At 44.1% G+C, this 26,037-nt stretch overlaps 1 protein-coding gene across 1 annotated transcript; it reads right to left on the bottom strand.

Annotated features, from left to right (window-relative positions):
* Positions 1 to 12: 12 nt before the first annotated feature.
* On the bottom strand, positions 13 to 26,037 carry LOC105014631 (ADAMTS-like protein 3). Its single transcript, XM_020055984.3, has 16 exons — positions 24,323 to 26,037; positions 23,654 to 23,833; positions 23,331 to 23,484; positions 18,768 to 19,030; positions 17,818 to 18,394; positions 17,391 to 17,625; positions 11,903 to 12,030; positions 11,390 to 11,527; positions 8,982 to 9,167; positions 7,899 to 8,024; positions 7,465 to 7,755; positions 4,642 to 4,825; positions 3,767 to 3,971; positions 3,440 to 3,537; positions 3,105 to 3,319; positions 13 to 2,577 (listed from the first exon to the last, which is right to left on the bottom strand). Exons 1-16 carry the CDS (start codon positions 24,458 to 24,460, stop codon positions 2,459 to 2,461), a joined length of 3,237 nt encoding a protein of 1,078 aa, XP_019911543.2. The 5' UTR covers positions 24,461 to 26,037; the 3' UTR covers positions 13 to 2,458.

Here is a 26,037-nt window from a genome sequence, read left to right as displayed (position 1 = left end):
ATCAACATGATATGAGGTGATCAAACTGTTTTTATTAACTTTGACTTGCTAGAGTACTTACAGTAAATGTTTTTTTTTTCCCAAAAGTGTCTGTATGATTTTCGTCCAAACTAGTTATGATTTCACAAACAGTATCCATGTCAACACCCAAGGTTATCTTTATGTTATTGATATGTTTTCGTAAATATCAGTAGTTAAAGAGCGTTGATGAATGTCAGTAAGTGTTTCAGTGACTGGCACCTTATAATGTGTATCTGCAAAACACATTTTAAAACACAGCGGTGGAAAGTAAATGCATGCAAATAAACCCTAACGGAAAGCTATGAAAAACCAACCTGGCATCCAACAACAGCAAGTGCTTATACATCCTGTAGTATTAGGGTTTGTATTGAGTCCTTTTAAACAGGAGTTAGGAAAACAAGTAAATAAAGAGGTAAGAAAATAAAGTCCCACAAAAAAATCTAAATAACACTCAATGTACAATATTGCACTTAAAAACACAGTATATACAAGACATATTTTACAATGCAGCAAATTGGTTGGATAACCAAAACAATAGTACAAATGGATCAACCTCATTACTCAAAGAACAGAGAAATATGAAGATAACATATGACAAGTCATGCTTTCTCCAGGCCTGTCCCCAATGGCACCTTCCTTAGTCAGTCTCCTATGGTAACAAACTACGGAAGGAGGCGAGGCCACTACGTTTCTCTCAGGGCTGATAGGTGGGATCCTGAACACACAGTAACTAGCGAGGATATTTCTTTCTGCGATATGCTCTTATTTCGCAGAAGAACATTTCATACCTTGATCACATTGAGGCATGGCCATATAAGTCTCACCTTTTACTGGATTTATTTGGGAACAGATTTAAATGAAATAATTTAAAGAATTTAAATAAATCAATCACAAGTCAGTTTTGTCTTCCCACCAATCCTGGATTCAAACAGAAATCATTTTATAAAAAAAAAAAAAATACTTTTGACCAGGGGCCTATGAGCCTGGATGTAGTGCAGTATATAAGGAGAAGGGTGCTATTTGGAACACTGGCGGTGTGATAAGACTGGGAGAACATCACACTGGAAGAACCTAACCTTTCCCTCCCTCTCTTACCCTCTCTTTCTCATGCACTCACAGCACATTCATATGTTCAGTCCAGCCCTTTCACCCTTACTCTCATCTCTATCAATCTCTCTCTCTCTCTCTGTGTCTTTCACTACTTTTCTCTCCCCCCTTTCTGTTTCCCTCTCTCTCCACTCTCTTTCAACCTCTCTTTCCCCTTTCCCTGCCTCTCCCACTCTCATTTTCACAATCACTCTTCTCGCTTTCTCGTTAGCCTTCATTCTCTCCCCAGTCTTTTTCACTGTCTCTCTTCCCTCTTGTGTTTGATTGAGCCTGCTTGGATCACCAGGAAGTGTGGGACTTTGCTGCTGGTATCATTGCGCTCGATAAGCACATTCACTGCGGCGGACGTATTTAAAAGAAAACACAAATACCATTTGAACCCATGTCTGACTCATGGTAGCAAAACGAAGTGTTCTTACTAATCTAACCTGGTCTTATGAAGAAGAAAGTGTGCATGGACATTAATAGTTGACCGTTATGGAAACATCTTGTTAATTTTTTTCTTGATATAGGTTTGAAAGTTATTAAGGTAAGAATTACGTTGCTTTTTTCTCCATAAATCAATGTCAGACCACTAAAAACTGACATCTCTATGCCTTCACACATGTGAATGGTCATGTAGGACTCTTTCACACATCCAGACCAGTTCCTATACTGTTCGTCCATACATGTAAATTCATACATAGATGCATTTGTTATAAATAAAAAATAAGAAAACATAGGATATGCATGAACCAATTCATTCGGCGTGCTTTTACCACCCTCCTGCTCCAGCATCGTTTCTTTCACACCATCGGTCTGCATCAAATAACATCACTTGGGTCATCTTTAAAATTATTCAGTCCATATTTGTGAACTCTTGTCTTCACCAAAGGGTCTCCAGCAAACATACCGTAACATAACATTTTCAGTCTAATCAAGTTTTTGGGGCATCATTATTGGAAGGGATACTGTGTTTTCTCTATGGTGGTGATGTTGTTTCTACAGCAGTCTTAAGATTTATGAACTCCAAACGGTTTCAGCCCAGTCTGTCTTGCTACCTGATCCATTTGTCCATCCCTCATCCATCTCTCAGTCCATCCATCCAAGCATTCTCTCTATCCATCCATCCATCCATCCTTCCTCTGTATTTCTACACATCCATCCATCCACGGCTCCAAGAGGGTTGTTGTCCGTTCTGTGTGTCAGCGCCTCAGGGTGAAGTTTCCCCCTAGTCACAGATCAAGGATCAACCCCCGTCCCCCCCCTCAACTCCCAGCCATAACCAATAATGGAGGAAATCCCCAAATAACCCAGGACTAGTGTATAGGGGCAACTTCATCTTAAAAAACTAGGTGGTGCCATCCTCATGTGAACAGGACTCGCAGCACCTCTGCTTGTACATGTGGATGGGGCACAGCTTTAACCTCTTGACCACTGCACAGTAGTGGGTGGTGTCCCTGCATTCACCTATATGGACACACAGAGGATGGAAGTGTTAGATACTGTGCTCAAGGTTGACGTAGCACCTGTTCTCTCAGCACAAGAATGTGAATCCTAAATGGCACCCTACTCCCTTTGACAGTGCACTACAGACCACGGACCCCACGGCCTCGGCAGCCGTAGGACTTTGGTCGAAAGTACTGCACTAAAGACCCTAGGGAATATAATGCCATTTGGGAAGCCCATCGTACCACAATGATATCCGTTTATAGTTAAGACCTTGTCTACTCGCAGCAACTCCAAAGCGACTTGGGAGAGTCAGAGTATTCTCCAAAGCATCCCCTGCCAAGGCAGTTTGCTTCCATCCCACTGCCTCCTCAACTGAGGAAGTCAGTGGAATCGGACAAGCGACCGCCTAAATTGAGGTAGTTGCTAGAGCGCAATGAGACAAGCAGATCCCTGCTGACGATGCCAGCCCCCCAAGCAGAGCTTGGCCAACATGTGACTATGGGTCTAAGTAGGGGCTCGCCAACGCGTGTGTGTGTGTTACATACTTCCACACGTGGTAGCGTTGCAGTGCTGCCAGGTGGCCGGGCGTCGGTGCCAGGTACAGTGGTGGTCCGCCAGGGTCCTGCCACTCCGACGGTGGGCACAATCAACCCGGCGAGACTGGAACCCGCTGCCACAGGCGGCCGTGCACGCTCGCCATGGCCCCACGCGCCAGTGCACGTCACATAACTCAGACGAACAGTTACGCACTGAGGGTGGCCTGAGGGGGAAAGACTCGCTTAGACCAGCGCTGTGTGTTTGTCTGTGTGTGTGTGTGTGTGTCTGTGTGTGTCTGTGTGTGTGTGTGTGTGTTTGTGCGTGTGTATGCGTGCGCCTTTACCTTTCACTGGGGTCACAGTTTGTTGTGCCGTTGACATGTCTACACCACACAGACCTCTTCTGGAATGTCAGGGTGGGACCCAAACATTTCCCAGAGCACTGTGGGTAATTGAGTCATTAACATGTCTTCATACTTGACAGTGACAGTTTCACAGCCAGAGTTGCCTGTTCATGCACTACTTAATAGTGGCTGTGCTGTATAGGAAGGAGTAGGGGGAAGTTTCCATTTGTATTTCCCTCACTAATGACAAAGATTAAAGGGAAACAACGACAAATTAAAAAAAGAATATATATTGATGGTGTGCCTGTGCTGGCCTTCGGTGCCTACTTTTCCCCAGGTACTGGTGACCCAGGCAGAACAGCTGTCAGATGTACACTCCAGTCTGCTTGTCGGACGCGTGGTCCTCCCACAGACGGATGGCGCTAGCGTCCGCACTGCTCCCCCTGCCTCCACCTGCCCACAGGTCACTTGCCTCTGTCTCCAGCCCCGTCCACAGGAAGTGGAACACTTAGACCACACGGAGGCAACCCAGCTGGCAGAGAAGAACCAGTGGGATCACATTCATTTCAGAAACCCCCTTTATATCAGTAGTACTACGACTATAATCAAAGCAAAGCGGAAAGGCAAGATGTGAGAAGCATGGTCAGAGTGGGACCCTGAGGACAGGAAAAGTAACTGTTATGTAAACACTGCATTTTGGGTTTGATTGGATAAATCTGGACAACATTCTGCCAATGGATGTCAGTTGGTTTTACATGAACCAATGTATCTTTGAATTCTGCAGTCGTTGACATAATGGATGCCTTGTTAGCAAGTCCAATGGCTCAATTAAACAGTGACAACCATATCTACCCATCACAGGTGTGATCAAGCAATAGTAAAATAGTTGCCTCAGAAGATGAGTCCATTTAGATTCAGATCAGGTGGCAGGCTTACTCGATCAATAATATAATTTACATAAGTTTTAAAACGACTGAGGGTCTGCATAATTATGCCTGAAATACATCTAATCACTCATCAATACAAATACTATTTTATGGTGGATTTCTCATTTAATGGTTAGATTTCTCTCAATCTGTGTAAAACCATGCTGATAAACAACAAGCAGAAGTTTTCCAAAGCCATTTTTGCACACATATATTCCAGGGGCTCCAGTAATCCCGGAGGTCATCGTACGCGCGGCCGTTTGCGCGTGTCCGTACCTGGGAGGGCAGTCATGCAGGTTGCAGGCCAGCTGTGCAGAGGCCGGCCTGGGGAGGTGGTGACACATCGAGGGCAGCACCTCACGTCCCTCCAGCGTGACACAGCGGACCCTCCGAGTCCTCGTCCCCCGGCCTCCACACGAGGCGCTGCACGCCGTCCAGTCTCCCAGGCGCCATGCAAACTCTGAAGATACACACACATACACACGCAGACACACACATTACTGAGCAGGAACACACGTACGCCATATACTGTAAGTTATACGACAGCAGAACAGACCGCTGTCACCAACCAACTGACCCTTCTGAACCCAAGTTAGACTAACAAAATCCTGACTGCCCAGTTTGACTTCACGGCATTGATGTAAAACAAACTAAGGTTTGGCCAACACAGGGCCTATAATTTTTATTCAATTATTTCACTTTTACTGTCATTCACATATTTCCGATTATGGCTAATAAATGGTTGAGGCACAGCTAGCTACAGTACACTTGGAGTATGTCCCATATAGCATGCCTTGGGCTACATAGAGCACTATCCTGCAGTAGTGCAATTTGTAAAAGGGCAACATTTAGGACATAACCTGGGCTGCTACATATCTTGGGTCTACTGATAATTGGCCAAGCCCTCTGTTTAAGCTCTTCCAGAGCCAGGAACGCTCTGGTTCAGAACACCAAAAGGACAGAAGGGAACATTAACTAGAAACAACACAGGGTCCAAAAGGTTTTGGCACAGCTTAAAACGATACAGTGTTACGGCTTTACAGAGAATTTCCCTGTTTTTCAGCTTGATGTTAGATGGTTCTTCACCCTGAAAGAAATATATGTGCCAAGAGAAACTGTAATCCTTGATTCAGATCTTTTTAAACAGCCATTACAAATGTCGGCTAACTAGCTATGCTACCAACAAAAAATAATATAATCAATGGAAGTAATTATGACATGTAAGCATGTAAAACACAAAATAAATATACAAATGTGCTTCACATTTGGTTTGATGTTACGAAGGTGATTTAGCCAATACAAAATGAACATGCTCATTAGTGGTAGGGACAAAAGTTTGAAAAGGCTGTTTAATGAAAACTGAAGCTTGGACTACAGTTTCTCTGGGCCTAAACATTACATTCAGAGTAATGAATCAAACATTGACATTGAAAAAAGTGAATTTACTGTTTAATTTCACTACCAGGCCTAAGACATGGCTCACTGTTACCCCCCCATCCATCCAGTTTTCTCTTTTTATTTCCTTTCTCTTATTTACCTTCTCAATCATTTACTCTCTCTGTCTCACTTTCTGTTTTTCAGGGGAAACAACAGATCCAACGCTATATTCAACACTTTCAACAATGTCCCCCAGAACACTGAGATCATGCCTTCAATTCCAGCCTGTATGGGCATCAGCGAGGGCTATTACATTCCACTGGCTTGCGGCTTGCAAGGGCATTGTGGATAAAATGGTGAACGGGTGTAAACCAGTTCTGAAGATCGCAGGTTCAAATCCAATATTAACGGTTGAATGCTGAAGTCAGGCCATGATTTATTGTTGCTATGTCGTCGCCCCCCCCCGCCTCGCCTCCCCCCCCCCCCCCCCCCCCACTCCAACAAGAGAACAATCGCTGCCTTCATGTTTTCAATCCCTGTTGATATTAGCCATTAGCGCCATTAGTCCAATGTCATATCCCTCCACTCACCTCGTGCCTGAATCAGAAGACAGATACGTTCTGATGACTGTGAGTGGTACAAATTGCCATGTTAATTTGGGTCTGGTGATAGCTAACAGCTGTATCCACAGGGATGCTGAGCTGTTGTTTCAAATGACTCCCTTCTCCCCATTCAGTGGAATCTGATATAAGGGAGGGCACTAGGTAGAGAATAGGCCGCCATTTGGGACCTCGTGTGAGATGGGACCTGACAGCACAATAGCCGTCGTGTTTGTGTGTGCGTTTTCGTTCAGTTAGGAACGGGTCATTCAAGGAGTTAAAAGGGGGTTCAAATGTGATTCTGAAAAGGGAATGGGTTCATTTGTAAAGTAAGAACCTTGTGCTTGGAAGTCAGTGAAAACACTCACCAGACAAGGCACACATGCTTGACACACTCCCTCTTTCTCCCTCAAACAAAACTCACACACACACACACACGAACCGAGGTCAATGTAGTATTGGAGTGTGTACATATCTATTTGCACAATGAATTACATTTGGTTCTTGGTAATAAATAAGCTGCATTTGTCACACCCGTCCAAATAATATTCAGTGTTTGATCTAAACAGCGCACAATGTGTGGACCTACTAACTTATCCAAAAATCCTAAAGCGGATAAGTCAAGATAAAGAATCCAAGCAAATGAAACAGCACACCTTGTCTTTCTATGAGTAGCCTATGCTGTCAGGTCAAAAACGTCAGAAACATAACTTACACATACTGAATGAATACACATATAGTACTAATGAATTATAAAAAAATATTTTATTGAGAAGGTGCAAGGAGGTAGGTCAGGCATGTGCACAAACACGCATGAACACACACAAACACACGCGTACAAATGCGCACAAAGGCGCACAAACGCCCACAAACACCCACAAATGAACACACACAAACACACAAACACACACAAACACACAAACACGCACAAACCCACAGAAACCCACAGAGACACACACACACACAAACACGCACAAACCCACAGAAACCCACAGAGACACACACACACAAACACGCACAAACCCACAGAAACCCACCGAGCCACACACACAAGCACACACAAACACACATAAACATGCACAAACCCACCGAAACCCACAGAGACACACACACACAAACACACCTTCAGCACGGACGTGGATCCAAGCGGAGAGCAGCTGTGTGTTGTCGTGGATGGGCGCCTGGCAACGGTAGCGACCAGTGAACTTTCCATTCACAGTGTTCACCTCCACAACACGACCTCCCACCAGGAAACGGTACTGAAGACCAGAACCAGGTTCCAGAGCCCGATTCTGATCTTGACCCAGCCGCAGTCCCGGGGCTGGGTCCGGTCCGATCCAGGTGGACTCTATTAGAGTGTGATTCTGGTGGTCCCAATGGAAGGACCTTCCAAGATCTGGAACCAGAGGGCATCCTGGATGCAGGAAGGGGAGTGGTCACTGCGATAAGACTGAAGAGATTGTGTGTTGGGGTGTGTGTGTGTGTGTGTGTGCGTGTAATTTATGTGCTAGTGCGTACTACATGCTTGTAAATGCCACTATGTGAGCTTTTGTGTACCTATTCGTAGGATGTCTCCAGGTCTAATGGTCACGGTGGTTCCCATGCGTGAAGCCATGAGGACTCTCCTCCTGCTCAGCTCCTTGGATGGCTGGGACACTGTAGACCCTCTGCCTGGGTCTGGGCCTGTGGATAGACCAGTCAACCAATCAGCTAACTAATCAATCAGCCGACCAATCATCCGTTAGGCAACCATCGGATCAACCTCTCTGGGCCACAAAACTGGAATCCACAGCAAAGTTTAAACGATGCTCAGCTCCTACTCCGCTGCTATGTTGTCATCCATACTGTAAATCAATCCCTTGTCTTTTTTTTTCCATCAGTCTTGTTGAGATTCAAAACATCAGCATCACGGTGCTTGATGTTTCACTGTAAGCTGGGATCATGTTCCATAGTAAAAGAACCAATACTTTGATGAAATGTAGTGTGTGTCTGAGACAGGACATAATTCAGTGAATGGCTGTTTCGTGCTCCTTGTGTGTGTGTGTGTGTGTGTGTGTAGCCCCATAAATCTGAATAATTGTTGGTGGACCACCCTGGTCTGGTCTACTATCAGCCAGAGATACCGGCCTCCACAGGGCGTCTGTGTGTGTGTGTGTTCCACAATGAGGTGTGATTAACATTTAAGGGGAGATTGATTTTACCACCCGGATAGTGAGCAAAGCGCCAGCGCTATACATTAGCTCTGTGTGTGTGTGTCTGTGTCGGCGTGTGTCTGTGTCGGTGTGTGTCTGTGTGTTTGTGTGGGTGTGTGTGTGTCTGCGTGTGTGCAACGCAGAATCTCAGCACCAGTCGCACTCCGTCCCTCATCATTACTGCTTTCGGGTTGCCAATATCAATATGCTACAAATGTGTGTGTGTGTGTGTGTTTGTGTGGGTGTTTGACTTGTACTGTATATGTGCGGGTGTGTGTGTGTGTGTGTCCGGCAAAGTACTTGTTTGTAAATTTGTGTGCATAATCCATGGATGTGTGTATGTTTGTTGTCTGCTTGTGTGTCTGTATCCATATTTGTATGTGTTGTGTGTGTGTGTGTGTGTTTTGTATGCATGTGGTACCACACATTCCGCCGTGTGTTAACCAACCTGTCACATGGAGAACAGTGAAGGCGGTGGATTTTCCTATTGGGTTGGCAGCCACACAGGAATAGGTGCCTTGGCTCTGGAGACTGATGTTGGGGAACCACAGAGAGCCTGAGGACAGGGTTACCGCCGTTTTGGCATCCAACACGCGCTCCTTTCTCTGCCAAGTTACTGTGGGCTGGGGCACACCTGGCGGATGGAGAGGGCGAAGAAGAAAAGAGGGAAAGAGGAGGGAAGGGAAGAGGAGAAGGAAAAGAGACAGGGAAAGGGGTGGACAGAGAGGTAGATGGAGAGAGGAAAAGGGAGAGACAGAGAGAGACACCAGAATTTGGTTAACTGGTTCATATATCTCACGAGTCACAGAATACTTCAGGTTAAACATGTTTAAAACACACGGAAGGTCCAACACAGTGAAACTCCCTCATAGAAGAGAGACTGATTCGAGTACTTGAGACCATTTATTACAGATTACAGGGACAAATCAGTACATTGGAGGCCAATCCTTATGTCCTGCCAACTCGCCTCAGAGCGACATCCAGATTGAGTCACAAGTGGCATCCTATTCTCTATGTGCTGTGTGAGTTTTGAGCCCATTGGACTGTATATTAGACTGCTGTATATATGGAAGAGAGCCTCATTTGGGACTCAGGTTGACAGTAACGAGAAGCATATGAACACATGTGCCCATTGGCTTGCACTTGGCCACAGTTATTCAAACATAATGCTATATTACTCTGAACAACACCAGTCATTCTGTTAGAAGAAAGGCACATTCTGTTCTGTCTCACATTGTCAATCAGTCAAGTCGGCTAGAATTCTGATTCTGCTCTTTGAAAAGTGATGACAAAATTGGATTTGGAATTTTTGTTTACTTCCTGTATTTAAACTGACCGCAAACCTACAATGTGTCTGGCAATATCTGCTCCAGTCATCTCTTACGATTCTTGTGTTGAGAATGGTGTCTACCACAAGAGGGGGGTGTTGTAGCAAATGTGTTCGCTATTTTGAAAAAGGCACCTATAAAAAACTCAAGATACATAAGGTCATATTATGAAAAACAAAATGCTCATTAGAACAATGTTTGCATCCAGGAATGCTATAGTTATCGTTATTTAATACAATAGTAACAAGTAATTGTTTAATGAAATCTTTCGCACACAACACGGATTAGAGCTTGGTGAGGGAGCCACAGCAGCCCAAAAAGAAAACATAAATCTTGCTTTACACTATGTTGATGCATTTTATGACTCCTATAAACCTGCATGACACATTCAATCTTGCAATCATTTAACAGGTCTTATGTGTCTGTAACAAAGGAAACCCACATAACGCCAGAAAAGACATCGCTCCACAACCTTACATAACAAATCAATCAGACAATATTTCTTTACAGTACATTGCCATAAATAACTTTCATCCCATCCCTCTCGATTTCTCCATCCTCAGACAAGTTACCTAAGTCAAAGTCAATCTTGCCTTACATCTCTCCATAAACAGAGTTCCAAGCACGCAGTGACACCCTCCATCATACCATTTAATCACTGGGCGATGAAAGCAGCTCATAAAACAGGGAAGTACATGGCGATATACTGTAGTTGTGTGTGTGTGTCCTCCAGGTGCTGAAGGTTATGGTGTGGAGTTGGAAGCAGGTGGTTCTGACTAACATGTGGTGATAAGATAAGGGAATGTTCCAGGTGAAAATGCCTGACCCTATAGGCTCTGATTCAAAGCAGGGCACATAATCTAATCATCAATACACATATTTTTTGAACAAACGTGATCTTTACCAATCTACAATTAAGATACACAATGACTAATACATTTTTTTCAATGGAAAACTGTTAGGCTGTAGAGCAGGCAGAATATAAATAATAATAATAACAGATATGTAAGATATCTAGAACATGTAGGGATACACTATTCTTGTGTAGACAACTAAACATAAAACAACTAAAAACCACCAGACAACTATAACAGAAACTATGTATAAATCTATACTGAAAAACAAATTTATATAGGGAATAGTTGGTCATTTTAGTTATACTGCCTTATATCACTTCACATCATAGATAAACTATCATACATAGTTCAACATTTTCTTATTATGTTTTCTTACTGAATTGTTTTACTGATTTCTTCTATACATTTTTTTATGATTTCCAATTTGTGAGTATGGCATGGCTTCATCACAAAAACTTCACAGCAGGCATGGGAGAATCGAAGTTTGACACCTATCCTGCAAGGCACATCTCAAGGCATTTTGCTTATCACGCATAGACGTCTTCTCCAGCACACACACACTGGAGGACAACGCATTCCCAGGCCAACAACCCAAGATGCCCAACCTACCACAAAGAGTTGCAAAACCACAACAGAATTCTATGCAATTGTATTGCCGTGGTGACACATACCTTTGACTGGGCAGTTCAGAGTGAGGTTGGCTCCTGTGTGTACGCTGACATGCCCCCCCACCACAGCACTCAGACTGAGGCCCCTCTGGCCCCCCTGGTCAGATACGTTCCTCCACGACACTGCTATCGTAGGAGGCTCTGACAAAAAAAGACAACAACAACAACACGTGTTAGATCTTTCTAAATTTACTTATTTTCACTCTTTATTTTTGTGTATCTGGGTGGGGAGACACCCAGATACACAATGTAAGTATGAGTAAGTACTAATAAAGAATTTAGAATGAATTCCTTTTGAGAATTTGAATGAATTTCCTCATGAGAGTACTTAATTTAATCCATGCTTACACAACTGTATCAATGACGAATTTGTCATTTGAATAGGTATTTGAGCAGAGGTCCAATAAACGTAAGAACAGGGTTGGGGCGAACAGGATTACCTAAACATTTACAACAAACATTTCTCAGTTCCGCAAAACATTTTAATAAAGTGTACACTGAGCACAAGGTACTGACCAGCCAGGAGCAGCTGCGTAGTCTCAGAGTCCGTGCCATGTGTGTTTGTGGCCGTACACTTGTACAGTCCTCTGTCCTCTGGCCCGGGGCTGTAGATGTACAGTCCCCCAGAGCTATCCCAGTGTAACCTGCAGCAGTAAGACCGTAACCAAGGTCATTACTATCCAATAGAATTGAATTAAAACCCTTTTCTCCCCAAAGAGCAATGGTATTGTTACGGAAATGCCCCATTTTTTGGAGATTTCCTTAGAGCTGGATGTTTTGGTCCAGGACAAGGCTAATCTCACGTCATAAATGTAGTGACTTTACCTGTGACATCGCTACCCTCTCAGCGTTCCAACTCTTCTATATACTGGTCACCGTCTAGTTCCGGTATCCCCCTTCCTCTGAACGCACCAATTTTGTAACACTCTTTTGTAGCACTGTCTTGAACCTACTTCTGCCTTGTCCAGCACACCTTTTTCATTGTACAATCAGCCCCACTATATAGTTCAGTTAGGTTTTGTTGTTGGTCAGGTGTTATTGTTTTGTGTGCTTGTGTTCCATGTTTCTAACAATATTCTTGAAAACAGGAAGCGTAATCTTTCGGAATTAAAGTACCACTTTTGAGTTTTGGGTCCTAGGCTGTCTACCCTGAATAATTACAATAAAACAGATCCTAACCCAGTAAAATACTTGTACTATAGATGCCTAGGAGCTAATCTTCTTTAAAGATGACTGTTGATTCATGCTCATGACCCTGTTTAGCATGGCTAGTCTAGCGATATCATCTCATCCACAAAGCCAGAGTCTTTGGAACAATAGAGCCTATGATCTCTTGGCAATTTCAGACAACCTTGCTTAGGTTGGTTCAAAACCTGGTTAAGAAAACAACTGTGTGCGTATGTGTGTATGCGTGTATAGTGTGTCTAAGTGTGTATGCATGTTTATACATGCATTATAGGTGTGTGTGTGTGTATAATGTAAATGCATTGACTTAATGTTGATGTTATTAGTGCTTGAGATCAGTTCTTCATATGTCCTCTTCTGAGAGAAAGTTAAGCTGTAATCAAGGGTAATGAACTAGCTGATGAAATATCATATTTCCTTTCATTTTTTCATTTCAATACGTTTTTGTCTACAGTCCAACATGTACATATACATGATTTAGCAGTGATTAGTTTGGCATTTCTATGATGGAACTGAAAAAACACAAACACACACTAGCACACACGTGCACACACACACACACACACACACACGTGCACACACACACACACACGTGCACTCGCATGTGCGTGGATATGCAGGCTTGCCGTCATGTGGAGAGTGTCTGAATAAGAGTAAGTGGGGGCCTCGTAAATCCTGAACACCTCCTCTTATGATGCCTGAACCCTTTCTTCCTCTCCGGCAGCTCAAGGCCAGTAAGTTTGCCTGAGCTCCTCTTGGCTCTGGAACAAACTCCACCAGACAGAGGAGCAACACAATGTCTCCTTGATTCCTGGGCCCACATTCACAACGCATCAGTGCTGATTAAGTTCAGTTTTGCATTTTAGATCATACGGGTTGATGGACAGGGACAACCTGATTCTAGCTCAGCACTTCTGCATGGACACACTAGGAATATGGCCCCAGGTCAAAACCCTTCATGAGAGATTGCCGGGTCACAATCACTGGAGATGTGGGACTGGGAGGAGGGGGACTGGGAGGAGGGGGACTGGGAGGAGGGGCTGGTGAGAGAAGGACGGGGGGAGAGGGGCTAGGGGTAGAGGCGCTGGGGGAGAGAGGTTGAGGGGGAGAAGAACAGGAGGGAGAGTCGCTGGGAGGAGAGGGGCTAGGGAGAGGGGCTAGGGGGAAAGAGGTTGGGGGGAGAAGAACAGGGGGGAGGGGGCCTGGGGGAGAGGGTCTAGGAGGAGACGAAATGGGAGGAGAAGAACTGGGAGGAGAGGGGCTCGGAGGAGACGAAATGGGAGGAGAAGAACTGGGAGGGGCTTGGAGGAGAAGAAATGGGAGGAGAGGGGCTGGAAGGAGGACAGGGACGAGATGTACAGGGACGAGAGGGGCTTGGAGGAGACGGGATTAAGGGTGAAAAGGGCAGGTAGGGCGTACTACAGCCTACAGTGTTACCCACCCCTACCCACTAACCCCAGACCGGTTACATTAAAGGGCAGGTAGCGGGTACTACAGCCTACAGTGTTACCCACCCCTACCCACTAACCCCAGACCGGTTACATCAGCCATGTTCAGTTGGTTCATTAGCTCATTCTCTCACTGCCATGCATTTAAGACAAACGAAGGGTTTAGCGGTTTCCAAGAATCTCATTCCTGTTTTTGCAACTTAATTCATCAAGCTTAACCTAATTAATGAAAGCAACAAAAAAAGCACAAAATAAGACAATTCATCCTACAAATGATTAGTGAATCAGGGCCAAGGTGGCTTAATCCAAATCATGCACTCTCTGCGTCTCTCCAGGAACAGGACTGCCAAGCATGCATGGGTGTCTATGGTTCGGGCTGGGTCTGGGGGCTGCTGAACCAATGCAGTGGTTCATGGATCCTATGGGGCTATACTGAACGCCCTCTGTAAGATCCCAGTTAATCCGATAAAGCAAAGAGCAACACAGAGCAACTACCAGTCCCCCCCACATCCCACTTCAAAGGCTGACGCCTGGCCACCACTCACCGGTCAGACACTAGCAAGTAAGCAAGTTTATTTGTAGAGCACAATTCATACATCAAAGCAATTCAATGTGTTTACAAAGAAAAAGAACAAATATAAAAGTACAATAACATAAAAACAAATACTCAAATGTCAACATCAAAACAACATCTTAACAATAGAAAATTGAATAAGTATAAATAAAAAAAGAATAAAAACTGGATAAAAACATCTATAAGGAAGCTATAAGGCACGTGAAAAGAGAAATGTTTTTAACCTGGATTTAAAAATGGATACATTTGGGGCATGTCAAAGATCTTCTGGTAGTTTATTCCAGTTGTGTACAGCATAACTGCTAAACTAAGCTTCTCCATTTTTAGTTTGTACTCTGGGCTCTACTAGCTGACCTGTGTTCATGGATCTAAGAGCCCAGCTCGGTTTATATTCTTCAAACATATCAGAAATGTATTTGGGTCCTAAACCACTCAGAGATTTATAAACTAAAAGCACCACATTGAAATATATTCTGTAACTGACTGGAAGCCAATGCAAAGATTTAAGAACTGGAGTAATGTGCTCTGTTCTCTTGGTCCTGGTTACCCACATACAGAGATTCTCATTCAAGATCTGTTCTGTGACAAGACTGAACTGATCCTAGATCTGTGCCTAATATATTTTCTGAACTTCTATGTATTCCGAATGTGTGAGTTCCTGAAATAAAGAAAAATGCTTAACTTTAGAACGTGGGCTGCTAAACCTTGAGGGGAACGTATAAACCATTCGAGCATGGAAAATATAGTTTCTCAGATCTGGAAAAATGGATCTGTGGTGAGCACAGGTCCTACGACAATGTACATATAAAATAAAACCCATTAATGACAGCAGAATATGTACTTATGCCAACCCAATGCAATGGGAAAGAACTGATTGATAATACTGAACAGAGGTTTAACATTTGCTTTTAATCTAAAGTGACATAATAAGCACATATATTATATTCACAAAATCATCTGAAATGAGACCAAATGCAACGTTTTAAACAACATCTTAGCCATCTAGCCCTTGATGTAATTTGGACCACAGACAGAAAACCTAAAAGAGAATACAATTCTAAAATAAGAATAAAATGTGGTCCCTCCTCTTCACTGACACTGGAATCCATTTGAAGCTAACATCTCCCACAGGACCATAGTGTTGCCTACGGAGCAGCGCAGAGAACTGCCCCACAGTCGGGCCATGATTCCAACCCAAAACACCCAAGCGGTTTGTCCTGCCACCTGTGGCCACGCAGCCATTCCAGCCCTAAAGCAGCGCAGCTCCCCACAAGCCCAGTCAAAACTCTTCTCCACCTGGGAACACCAGCATTGGCACGTGGTTTCTCCTGAAATGCTACACCTTCTCAAAGGGCGTTTAGGATCATTCAAAACCATTCGCAGCTTTCATGACTAGCCGGCAGCCACGATCAGCCATTCTTTAATTAACCACAAAGCGTTCATGTGGAAATGTGCGTCTGGTTTCACTGTGGCATCACATCAAAACATCAAACACTGTCTTTACTTAGCTAGCTCTACAGTCTCCAAAACCAGATAAGCAACACCTAAACAAATATCTTTCCCTGCAGTGGATAAGCTTAAGTTGAACAATGATAAAAATCTGATGTCGGAAGCGCATTGGTTATATATATATATATATATACTCTTTTACATTTCAAAACACTATTATGAAGTTTCACTGTTTCTCAAGAGTGAATACGTTTATGCATCTGTCCCAGTCTTCAGAGAGGTCAGACGTGGTTTTATACACCTAAGGTGGTTCTCATTGCAATGGCTCCCAGGCCATATCAATCTGATAACAGCAAAGGGACACTGGTACCAGATTCGTACTACACGGCTTCACACCACATGCCTGGGCCCTGTCAATCACATGCCTGGGCCCTGTCAATCAACCATCCACTTTGCCCTCTGTTTTCTCCTTTCACTTCGCTTTCGCTACACTTCCTTTTTTCCTTTCCACTTTTTCACCCCTTTCTTCTATCTGTTCTTTCCCTCTTTCCTCGACTTTCATTCTCTCCTCTTTCCTTGACTTTCATTCTCTCCTCTTTCCTCGACTTTCATTCTCTCCTCTTTCCCTCCCATTTTTTCACTTTTTTCTCCAAGTTCTCCCTCTTTCCTTTCTTTGCCCGCTCCCTTCCCTCTCTCTCCCCTTTTGCTTGCCTTCACTTACCCTCTCTCTCACCTCTAAATCCTCATTGTCTACACCCACTTCCTTCTCCGGCCAAGTTCTGAGATGACCCTGTAAAACGGTGAGCTGCGCTATGGCTCCATAGGAGATCCATGTGGAGAGCAGGAGGAGGGGGGCGGGGAAGGGGACGTGAGGAGGTGGACTCAACATTCACATCAGGCTTCAAGGCCTTTCTCTTTTCTCTGATATATGAGCAACACTTTCCAGAGCTTCACACACGGATCCTGCGTAGCTAGAAGCAGTAAAACTGCTGTTCTGTTTCAGTGACAGAGGAGTGACAATAAAGGTGAAACTTGTCCTAAGCTCTCATGTAAAGTCTGTAATGTCTTATTATAAAGCTCATAGCTCCAATACAACACACAATTCAGAGGGCTGCCCAACTGAGACTGCAAAGAAGAGTAAGCAAAGGATAAAGGATGATGCAAAGCTAAAGGATAGAGGATGATGTAAAGCTAAAGGATAGAGGACGATGTAAAGCTAAAGGATAGAGGATTATGTAAATCTAATGGACAGACGATGATGTAAAGCTAATGAATATAGGATGATGTAATGCTAATGGACAGAGGATGATGTAAAGCTAATGGATAGAGGATGTCTTGTGTGTGTTACCTGTCATTGTGTCGTAACACTACTCCGTCCTTGGTCCAGGTGATTTGGGGCTGCGGGACTCCCTCTGCAGGACAAAGCAGGTAGAGCTGCCGTGTGGCGTTGGTCAGGAAGGCTATCCGGCCAATACTAATGTTTAAACTCCTCTGGAAGGTCATCAGCGGGTTCTGCCTCTGTCGAATGATGACTGGTCTCCTGAAACCACTCACTGACCATTCTGAAGAGTTTGGTGTCCGGTCTGTTGAAATTTAAGATCAAGGTAGAATTTTATAACAATATTAACTGGTTTAATAGTGCTATAAAATCCTGTATAATATTTTTTTGTGAGAAAATATGTTATCACTTTTGATTATGTTGATGAGGTAAGAATTCGGAATCAAATCAGTCATATTAGGAAGTAAACTGAAATTCGTAATTGAGAAAACCTTACTTTTTGGGTTCCCCGTCTCTTCATCAGTCCCTCTCCATTGTTCTGTAGAAGCCGGTTGTCCTCCAGACATCTCTGTGATGATGGTGTAGATGATCTGAGAAGCCAGATCCTGGCTGATCTCTCCTGCCTCTGCCTGCAAACTCACATTCCTCACCCTCTCCTCCAGATTCGAGGATTGCTGCCCAGAGGCCCCTGCCTGCATCTGCAGCACGGACGTCTCTGTACCACCGAAAGGCAGGAAAGACAGACTGGGACCTCTGAGGGTAGAGGTGAGAGGGAGGCAACGAGGAAGGTCCTGGAAGTCCCAGTTCTGAGGATTGTGTAGTGGCTGAACCCTCGTCGGGTCCGGTTCGGTTTCAGGGTCCGATTCGTTCTCAACCGGGCGGTCGATCAGTCTGCTGTCACTGCCAATCAGTTTGAGGGTGAAGGTATCGAAGGCAGGGCCAGCGATACACACATACACCCCACTGTCCCCTGCCCCTAGACTGTGGACTTTGAGGGAGCCAGACTTGGTGAGTCCCATGCGCTTGGAGCTGGGCAGCGGTCGGCCATCTTTCTCCCAGCGGATGGAGGCTTTCTGGAAGTCACAAATAGGAGCCCAATTTAGTCTGCAGTTTTTGAATTTACCTCTTGACAAAGCCAACAGAACATACAGCTGCGGAAAAAATCCTTGCTTTCCAAAAAAGTCGAAAAGGAAAGGTTTGAGTGAGGAACAGAAGGGTAAAAATTAAGATACCACTGCAAATTGAACGCTTCTGTTCCTCACTCAAAACTTTCCTTTTTCAATTTTCGGAAGTATGTTCATGGAGATTTGTATGAATAAATAAAACAAAACTAAATATAAGAATGAATTCTGAATGACACTGTACTTCATCGTCCACAGAACTATGTCTAGTCAGAATTGGAAACCCCAGGTATGGTGTTTGTTAAAGGCTAGAAAAAGGTCCAACCTGGAAGTGCCTGACCGGGCATTTGATGACCAGGGAGGTTTTGGGCAGGAGGTATGCACGGCCGCCTACAGTCAGGTGGAGGCGTTTCTCCTGCCGAGTCTGGATGTAGATACGACGTAGGCCCAGAATCAGTGGACATCGCTTCACAGGCTCCTGGAATGTTTCCTTGATGGTTGCTTCCTTCCCTGTCTCCTTTGTGGGCTGCTGGTTGATTCTGTCCGATTCCTTCACATGCGGTTTGGGGTTCATATCTTTCTTATTATCTGGAGGGTGAGAGGGATGGAGGAAAAGACATTTACACACATAATGAATGTACGCAATGGAATGAAGCTTTAGAAGATGGATAAAAACTATTTTGCGACAATGACAAAACAACACATACGAAACTGATATTTGACATAAAATCGCCAACCAATTAGTCGAGAATGAGAAAGGAAATTTACAAGATGTTACACTCATTGGGCTGGTTTTGCGGACTCAAATTAAGCGTATTCATGGATATATCTCAATGGAGAATAGGCTTAATCTGTATCTGCAAAGCTAGCGCGTTACGGGCCAATTTCGAAGACACCGATAAAGCTTAGTCTGGTAGAGAACTCCATTAATCTTGATTTTATTACTTCTAGACTAGGGTTAATCTGTGTTCACAAAACTGTCCATATGTGTTTATTTAGTCTGGAATTAGCCTGATTTTAAAACCAAGCTCTCAGCAAAGAGCAGTCTAGCTAAATGGCTATGATTTGTCTCCCTCTGAACGATGGTCATACTTAGACTGTGAGGCAATACATGCACACCCTCCCTCTAACGATCTATCTGACTTAGTCCCAAATGGCACCATATTCAGTATGTAGTGCACTACTTTTGACTAGAGCCTGTCAGGTCATACCCATAATGTGAGCCAATGCAGGCTTTGGTCAGTAGTGCACTTCATGCGGAATAGGATGCCATTTGGGACGCACCCTCTCTGTATATCTGGGCCATGTTAATCCAGTGGATTTGATATCATTAGCTTTCATAAAAGGGAATGAGATAAGGTCTGGGCTGGAAGGCTGAGGCAACATGACCTTGTGCTTGTGACATCCAGGCGGCATCCCAAATGGCACACTTCTACCATTTGGGACGTTTCCTGAAGGCAGCACCAGAGCAAAGCAAATCGTTGGCTTCATGTCAATCCGCCCGGTGTCACACAGAGCAGGCAGCCCATTGAAAAGCAACACACAGCCAACGTCACACACAAGCATTGAGACACGGGCCGTAACGACCCCACCCAGACCCTCGCCAGCTTCAGCCAGGCAGGTTAGTTCACTACCGTTGAAAGGTTTTGGGTCAATTAGAAATGACCTTGTTCTCAAAAGAAAAGCAAATTTTTTGTCCATGAAACTAATATCAAATTGATCAAAATTACAGTGTAGACCTTGTTAATGTTGTACATTTGTTGTACATGATTTTTAAAGGAATATCTACAAAGGCATAGAGGCCCATTATCAGCAACCATCAGTCCTGTGTTCCAGTGGCACGTTGTGTTTGCTAATCCAAGTTTATCATTTTAAAAGGCTAGTTGATCATTAGAAAACCCTTTTTCAATTATGTTAGCTGAAAACTGTTGTCCTGATTAAAGAAAAATAAAACTGGCCTTTAGACTAGTTGAGTATCTGCAGCATCAGCAACTGTGGTTTTGATTACAGGCTCAAAATGTCCAGAAACAAAGAACTTTCTTCTGAAACTCATCCGGCTATCCTTGTTCTGAGAAATGAAGGCTGTTCCATGCGAGAAATTGCCAAGAAACAGAAAAACGTTGTGTACTACTCCCTTCACAGAAGAGCACAAACTGTCTCTAACCAGAATGGAAAGAGGAGTGGGAGACCCCAGTTCACAACTGAGCTAGAGGACAAATATATTAGAGTGTCTAGTTTAAGAAACAGACGCCTCACATGTCCTCAACTGGCAGCTTCATTACGTAGTACCTGCAAAACACCAGTCTCAACAGTACTGTACTACACTGAACCATGGTCATACTTAGACTGTGAGGCTATACATGCACACCCTCCCTCTAACCATTTATCTGACTTAGTCCCAAATGGCACCATATTCCCTATGTAGTGCAGTACTGAGGGGTACTTTACCACACCGAGGGGTACTTTACTACACTGAGGGGTAATTTTCCACACTAAGGGGTACTTTACCACACTGAGGGGTACTTTACCACACCGAGGGGTACTTTACTACACTGAGAGGTAATTTTCCACACTGAGGGGTACTTTACTACACTGAGGGGTACTTTACTAAACTGAGAGGTAATTTTCCACACTGAGGGGTACTTTACCACAGTGAGGGGTACTTTACTACACTGAGGGGTACTTTATTACACTGAGGGGTTGTTTACCACACTGAGGGGTACTTTACCACACTGAGGGGTACTTTACGACACTGAGGGGTACTTTACGACACTGAGGGGTAATTTATGACACTAAGGGGTAGTTTACCACACTGAGAGGTACTTTACCACACTGAGAGGTACTTTACCACACTGAGAGGTACTTTACCACACTGAGAGTGAGTAGTAGATCCACTGGCCATGAGATTTTCACGTGGGAACTGCTTTCACAAGTGAAACTGCATATCCAATTTTTAAGTGGATGTTTTTAACATGTGAAACCACAAATTTCACAGTTGCCACTGCAATTCACATGAAGGGAAAACACGTTTTACGTAGCACATGGTGTTAACGTGAACTGAAAATGCGATATTGACACTTTATTTCCTATATAGTGTAACACTTTTAACCAGATATCTGTCTCTGAAATTAGTATTCATCACAGGTAATAGGATCCCATTTCAGATACATTATTAGTCAGATCAACTGATCTGACACATCACAGCTATGTAGAAACGTCACACAGAACACTTCACTTCACTTTTCCCAAACACCGAAAGTGTAGCTATGTTTGTATACAGGTGCTGTTCACAACATTTGAATATCAACAAAAAGTTGATTTATTTCAGTAATTCCATTCAAAAAGTGAAACTAGTATAATGTATACATTCATTCCACACAGACTGATGTATTTCAAATGTTTATTTCTTTACATTTTGATGATTATAATGGACAACTAATGAAAAACCCAAATTCAGTATCTCAGAAAATTAGAATATAGTGAAAAGGTTCAATATTGAAGACACCTGGGGCCACATTCTAATCAGCTAATTAACCCAAAACACCTGCAAAGACCTTTAAATGGTCTCTCAGTCAAGTTCTGTAGGTTACACAATCATGGGGAAGACTGCTGACTTGACAGCTGTCCAGAAGACTACCATTGACACCTTGCACAAGGAGGGCAAGACACAAAAGGTCACAGCTAAAGAGGCTGGCTGTTCACAGAGCTCTGTGTCCAAGCACATTAATAGAGAGGCGAAGGGAAGGAAAAGATGTGGTAGAAAAAAGTGTACAAGCAATAGGGATAACTGCACCCTTGTGAAACAAAACCCATTCAAAAATGTGGGGGAGATTCACAAAGAGTGGACTGCAGCTGGAGTCAGTGCTTCAAGAACCACCACGCACAGACATATGCAAGACATGGGTTTTAGCTGTCGCATTATTTGTGTCAAGCCACTCTTGAACAAGACACAGCGTCAGAAGCGTCTCGCCTGGGCTAAAGAAAAAAAGGACTGGACTGCTGCTGAGTTATGTTCTCTGATGAAAGTATATTTTGCATTTCCTTTGGAAATCAAGGTCCCAGAGTCTGGAGGAAGAGATGAGAGGCACAGAATCCACGTTGCTTGAAGTCCAGTGTAAAGTTTCCACAGTCAGTGATGGTTTGGGGTGCCATGTCATCTGCTGGTGTTGGTCCACTGTGTTTTCTGAGGTCCAAGGTCAACGCAGCCATCTACCAGGAAGTTTTAGAGCACTTCATGCTTCCTGCTGCTGACCAACTTTATGGAGATGCAGATTTCATTTTCCAACCGGACTTGGCACCTGCACACAGTGCCAAAGCTACCAGTACCTGGTTTAAGGACCATGGTATCCCTGTTCTTAATTGTCCAGCAAACTCGCCTGACCTTAACCCTATAGAAAATCTATGGGGTATTGTGAAGAGGAAGATGCGATATGCCAGACCCAACAATGCAGAAGAGCTGAAGACCACTATCAGAGCAACCTGGGCTCTCATAAGACCTGAGCAGTGCCACAGACTGATCGTCTCCATGCCACACCGCATTGCTGCTGTAATTCAGGGAAAGGAGCCCCAACTAAGTATTGAGTGCTGTACATGCTCATACTTTTCATGTTCATACTTTTCAGTTGGCCAACATTTCTAAAAATCCTTTTTTTGTATTGGTCTTAAGTAATATTCAAATTTTCTGAGATACTGAATTTGGGATTTTCATTAGTAATCGTCACAATTAAAATAAATAAACATTTGAAATACATCAGTATGTGGGTAATGAATGAATATAATATACAAGTTTCACTTTTTGAATGGAATTACTGAAATAAATCAACTTTTTGATGATATTCTAATTTTATGACCAGCACCTGTATGAGTGTGTGTGTGTGTGTGTACTCACTAGGGCAGGTGATCATTCGGCAGGTCCTGATGAGAGGTGGAGAGGGGAGGCCGTCGCAGTGCCACCGGGCCAGGGTCACCTGTTGTCCAGTGGAGGTCAGCCTCTGACACACCGTCTCCCTGCGCTGAATCCCCAGGCCACAGGACACAGAGCACTGCCACACACCCATAGAGGAATGTCCCTGATGTCATTCAAACGTCATGTGTTCTTTCCCCAAAACCATCCACAAACCTGAGTGAAAGGGTGTGATCTCTTACCCCGCCGCCGCCCCAACCCAACCCCACGGAAACTACTAACTCTCCCCCGTTTTCCCTCCCTCTCACCTTCCCCCACTCTGCCCCCGCCATGTAGGGCAGACAGTCCGTCTTGGAGCAGGTCCTCTGGGACGCTGGTTTGACCCCCGGGCACCCTGCATCACCCAACCTCCTGTAGGCCCCCGTGGACAACAGCTGCTTACAGAACACCTTACGTACCTGGACACCTCCTCCACAGGAGTGAGAACACTGTAGTGGGTTGGAGATGGGAGGGGAGAGACAGTAGACAGGTCAGAGTCTAGATGATAGTAGAGAGTCTAGATGATAGTGGAGAGTCTGGATGATAGTGGAGAGTCTGGATGATAGTGGAGAGTCTGGATGATAGTAGAGAGTCTGGATGATAGTAGAGAGTCTGGATGATAGTAGAGAGTCTGAATAATAGTAGAGAGTCTGGATGATATTAGAGAGTCTGGATGATATTAGAGAGTCTGTATGATAGTAGAGAGTCTGGATGATAGTAGAGAGTCTGGATGATAGTAGAGAGTCTGGATGATAGTAGAGAGTCTGGATGATAGTAGAGAGTCTGGATGATAGCAGAGAGCCTGGACAATAGTAGGGCCAATAGGGCTTCTCAGAAATTGTTTTGACCATACCATTCATTTGTCTATCTCTCAACACACACACATACACACACACACACACACACACACACACACACACACAGCTGCTCCTCCGTACCTCCTGCCATTGTTCAGTCTCCCACGCCGGAGGGCAGTCCAGCTGGTTGCAGGGTTGAAGGATGGACGGCTTGAATTCCCTGCACTCGTCCTCCGACAGACTCACGCTGTCCTGCTGCTCCATGGAGACCACACGCATGCAGTACACATTCCGAGTCTGGATGCCCACCCCACACGTCGCGGAGCAGCTAGTCCAGCCAGTCACCTCCCACCTAGGAGAGATGTAGGGAGGACGTTAAAAATAATGACACGGTAAAAACACACACTTACGGACGCTATTTGCTCAGACAGAGGGCACCGGCTGGGAGTACCAGTAATAAATGACACTATAAAGAAAAGATAATTCAGAGATTTGTAGAGTAATGTCAACATAACCCACAAGCTGTTGTTTCCAACTGGAGGGTAGCAAAGCCAAGAAATGCTGTTTTCATTAAGGATATGCCTATTCTGTGAAATGTGAATGCAATAACTCGATTCACTCTGTACTCCGAAACAACTGAAATGTTCTAAAAATTTGGCAAAGGGTACGGTCTAAAAAAAAAAAAAAAGGTCCACTCCATTTGTAAAAAATATTATACTTTTGGGTATGGAAAACTGTACTTAGATCAAATATTTCATTGATGAAGAATGTGGGCCCAGTTCCATCTGGCCTCAGCGGCTTCCACTGCCCAGCCACTGGGCCTCCTGTCCCTGCTGGCCAATGGGCTTCTTGTCCCTGTGGGGAGTGGAAATGATGACCTGGTGCTTCAGATTCATCCATCCGCTGGGCTATCTGTGGCTAAATACAAGGCAGGCCTGCCACTGTTCACAGTCCTAATAACGAACTGCACTGAAGGAGATGTCAAAGAAGGTGGGGTGAGAGAAGAGAGACAGGAGAAGTAGAAAGCTGTGTGTGTGCGGGTGTGTGTGCGTGTGTGCGCGTGAGACTAACCATCACCCCTATATGTGAGACACACCTATGTCTCAATGGAGATAGATAACTTACACTTGGGGAGCTTTTCTGAGTGTTCTTGTCCTCTCCAAGAATATGTACAAGTCCCTATGCTAGTGTGTCTCTCAAACAACCCACCCATGGACCTGTAAACTAGCACTGAATAAACCCTCTGTGGTACACTACCTTAGTGTATCATTTGGAATGCTATTATGGTGTTGTCATCCAAGTCCTGAGTCCAAAAGTAGAGGAGAAAACATTGATTGTGGCGTTTACTTTGGAGACTGTAATTATACTGTATTAATAATACACTTTTTACGGCACAGGGCACAACTTTGAGTCAGGGTTATTTAGATGTCTGTTTTCATAACAATCCTCATCAGAAATAGCCCAGCGTCCTACTCTGCAATAACATCATCTTTATGAAACAGAACATCTGATGCAGCGCACCACAAGGGATCTCCTGCTGCACCCAGGCTGCGATTAATACATTTTTTAGATTGAGTTATTCCACTCCAAATGGTACCCGTATTTCTGTTTTATTTCTGTTTTTAGTCTTTGCGATAAAACACTGCTCCTATTAGAGTCAATAAAACAATTTGATCCTAATCAAGATCAGCTTTTCCCTGAACGTAGCAGGCTTGTGTCCAGTGAACTAGTCGTTCTGCTGCCTTTGGCATGGGTTTAGTGGTTGGTGAAACAACTGCGTGTCCGCGTACTTAACTCTCATCAAATGTTCTCTTCATGAGAACGCAGTCTGACAAGCAATTTAGTATCAGAGTTTT

Source organism: Esox lucius, chromosome 2 (assembly GCF_011004845.1).
Source record: "Esox lucius isolate fEsoLuc1 chromosome 2, fEsoLuc1.pri, whole genome shotgun sequence".
Taxonomy (NCBI): Eukaryota; Metazoa; Chordata; class Actinopteri; order Esociformes; family Esocidae; genus Esox; species Esox lucius.
Note: the sequence above shows the minus strand (reverse complement) of the source record. Positions and strands in the feature narration are given on the sequence as shown.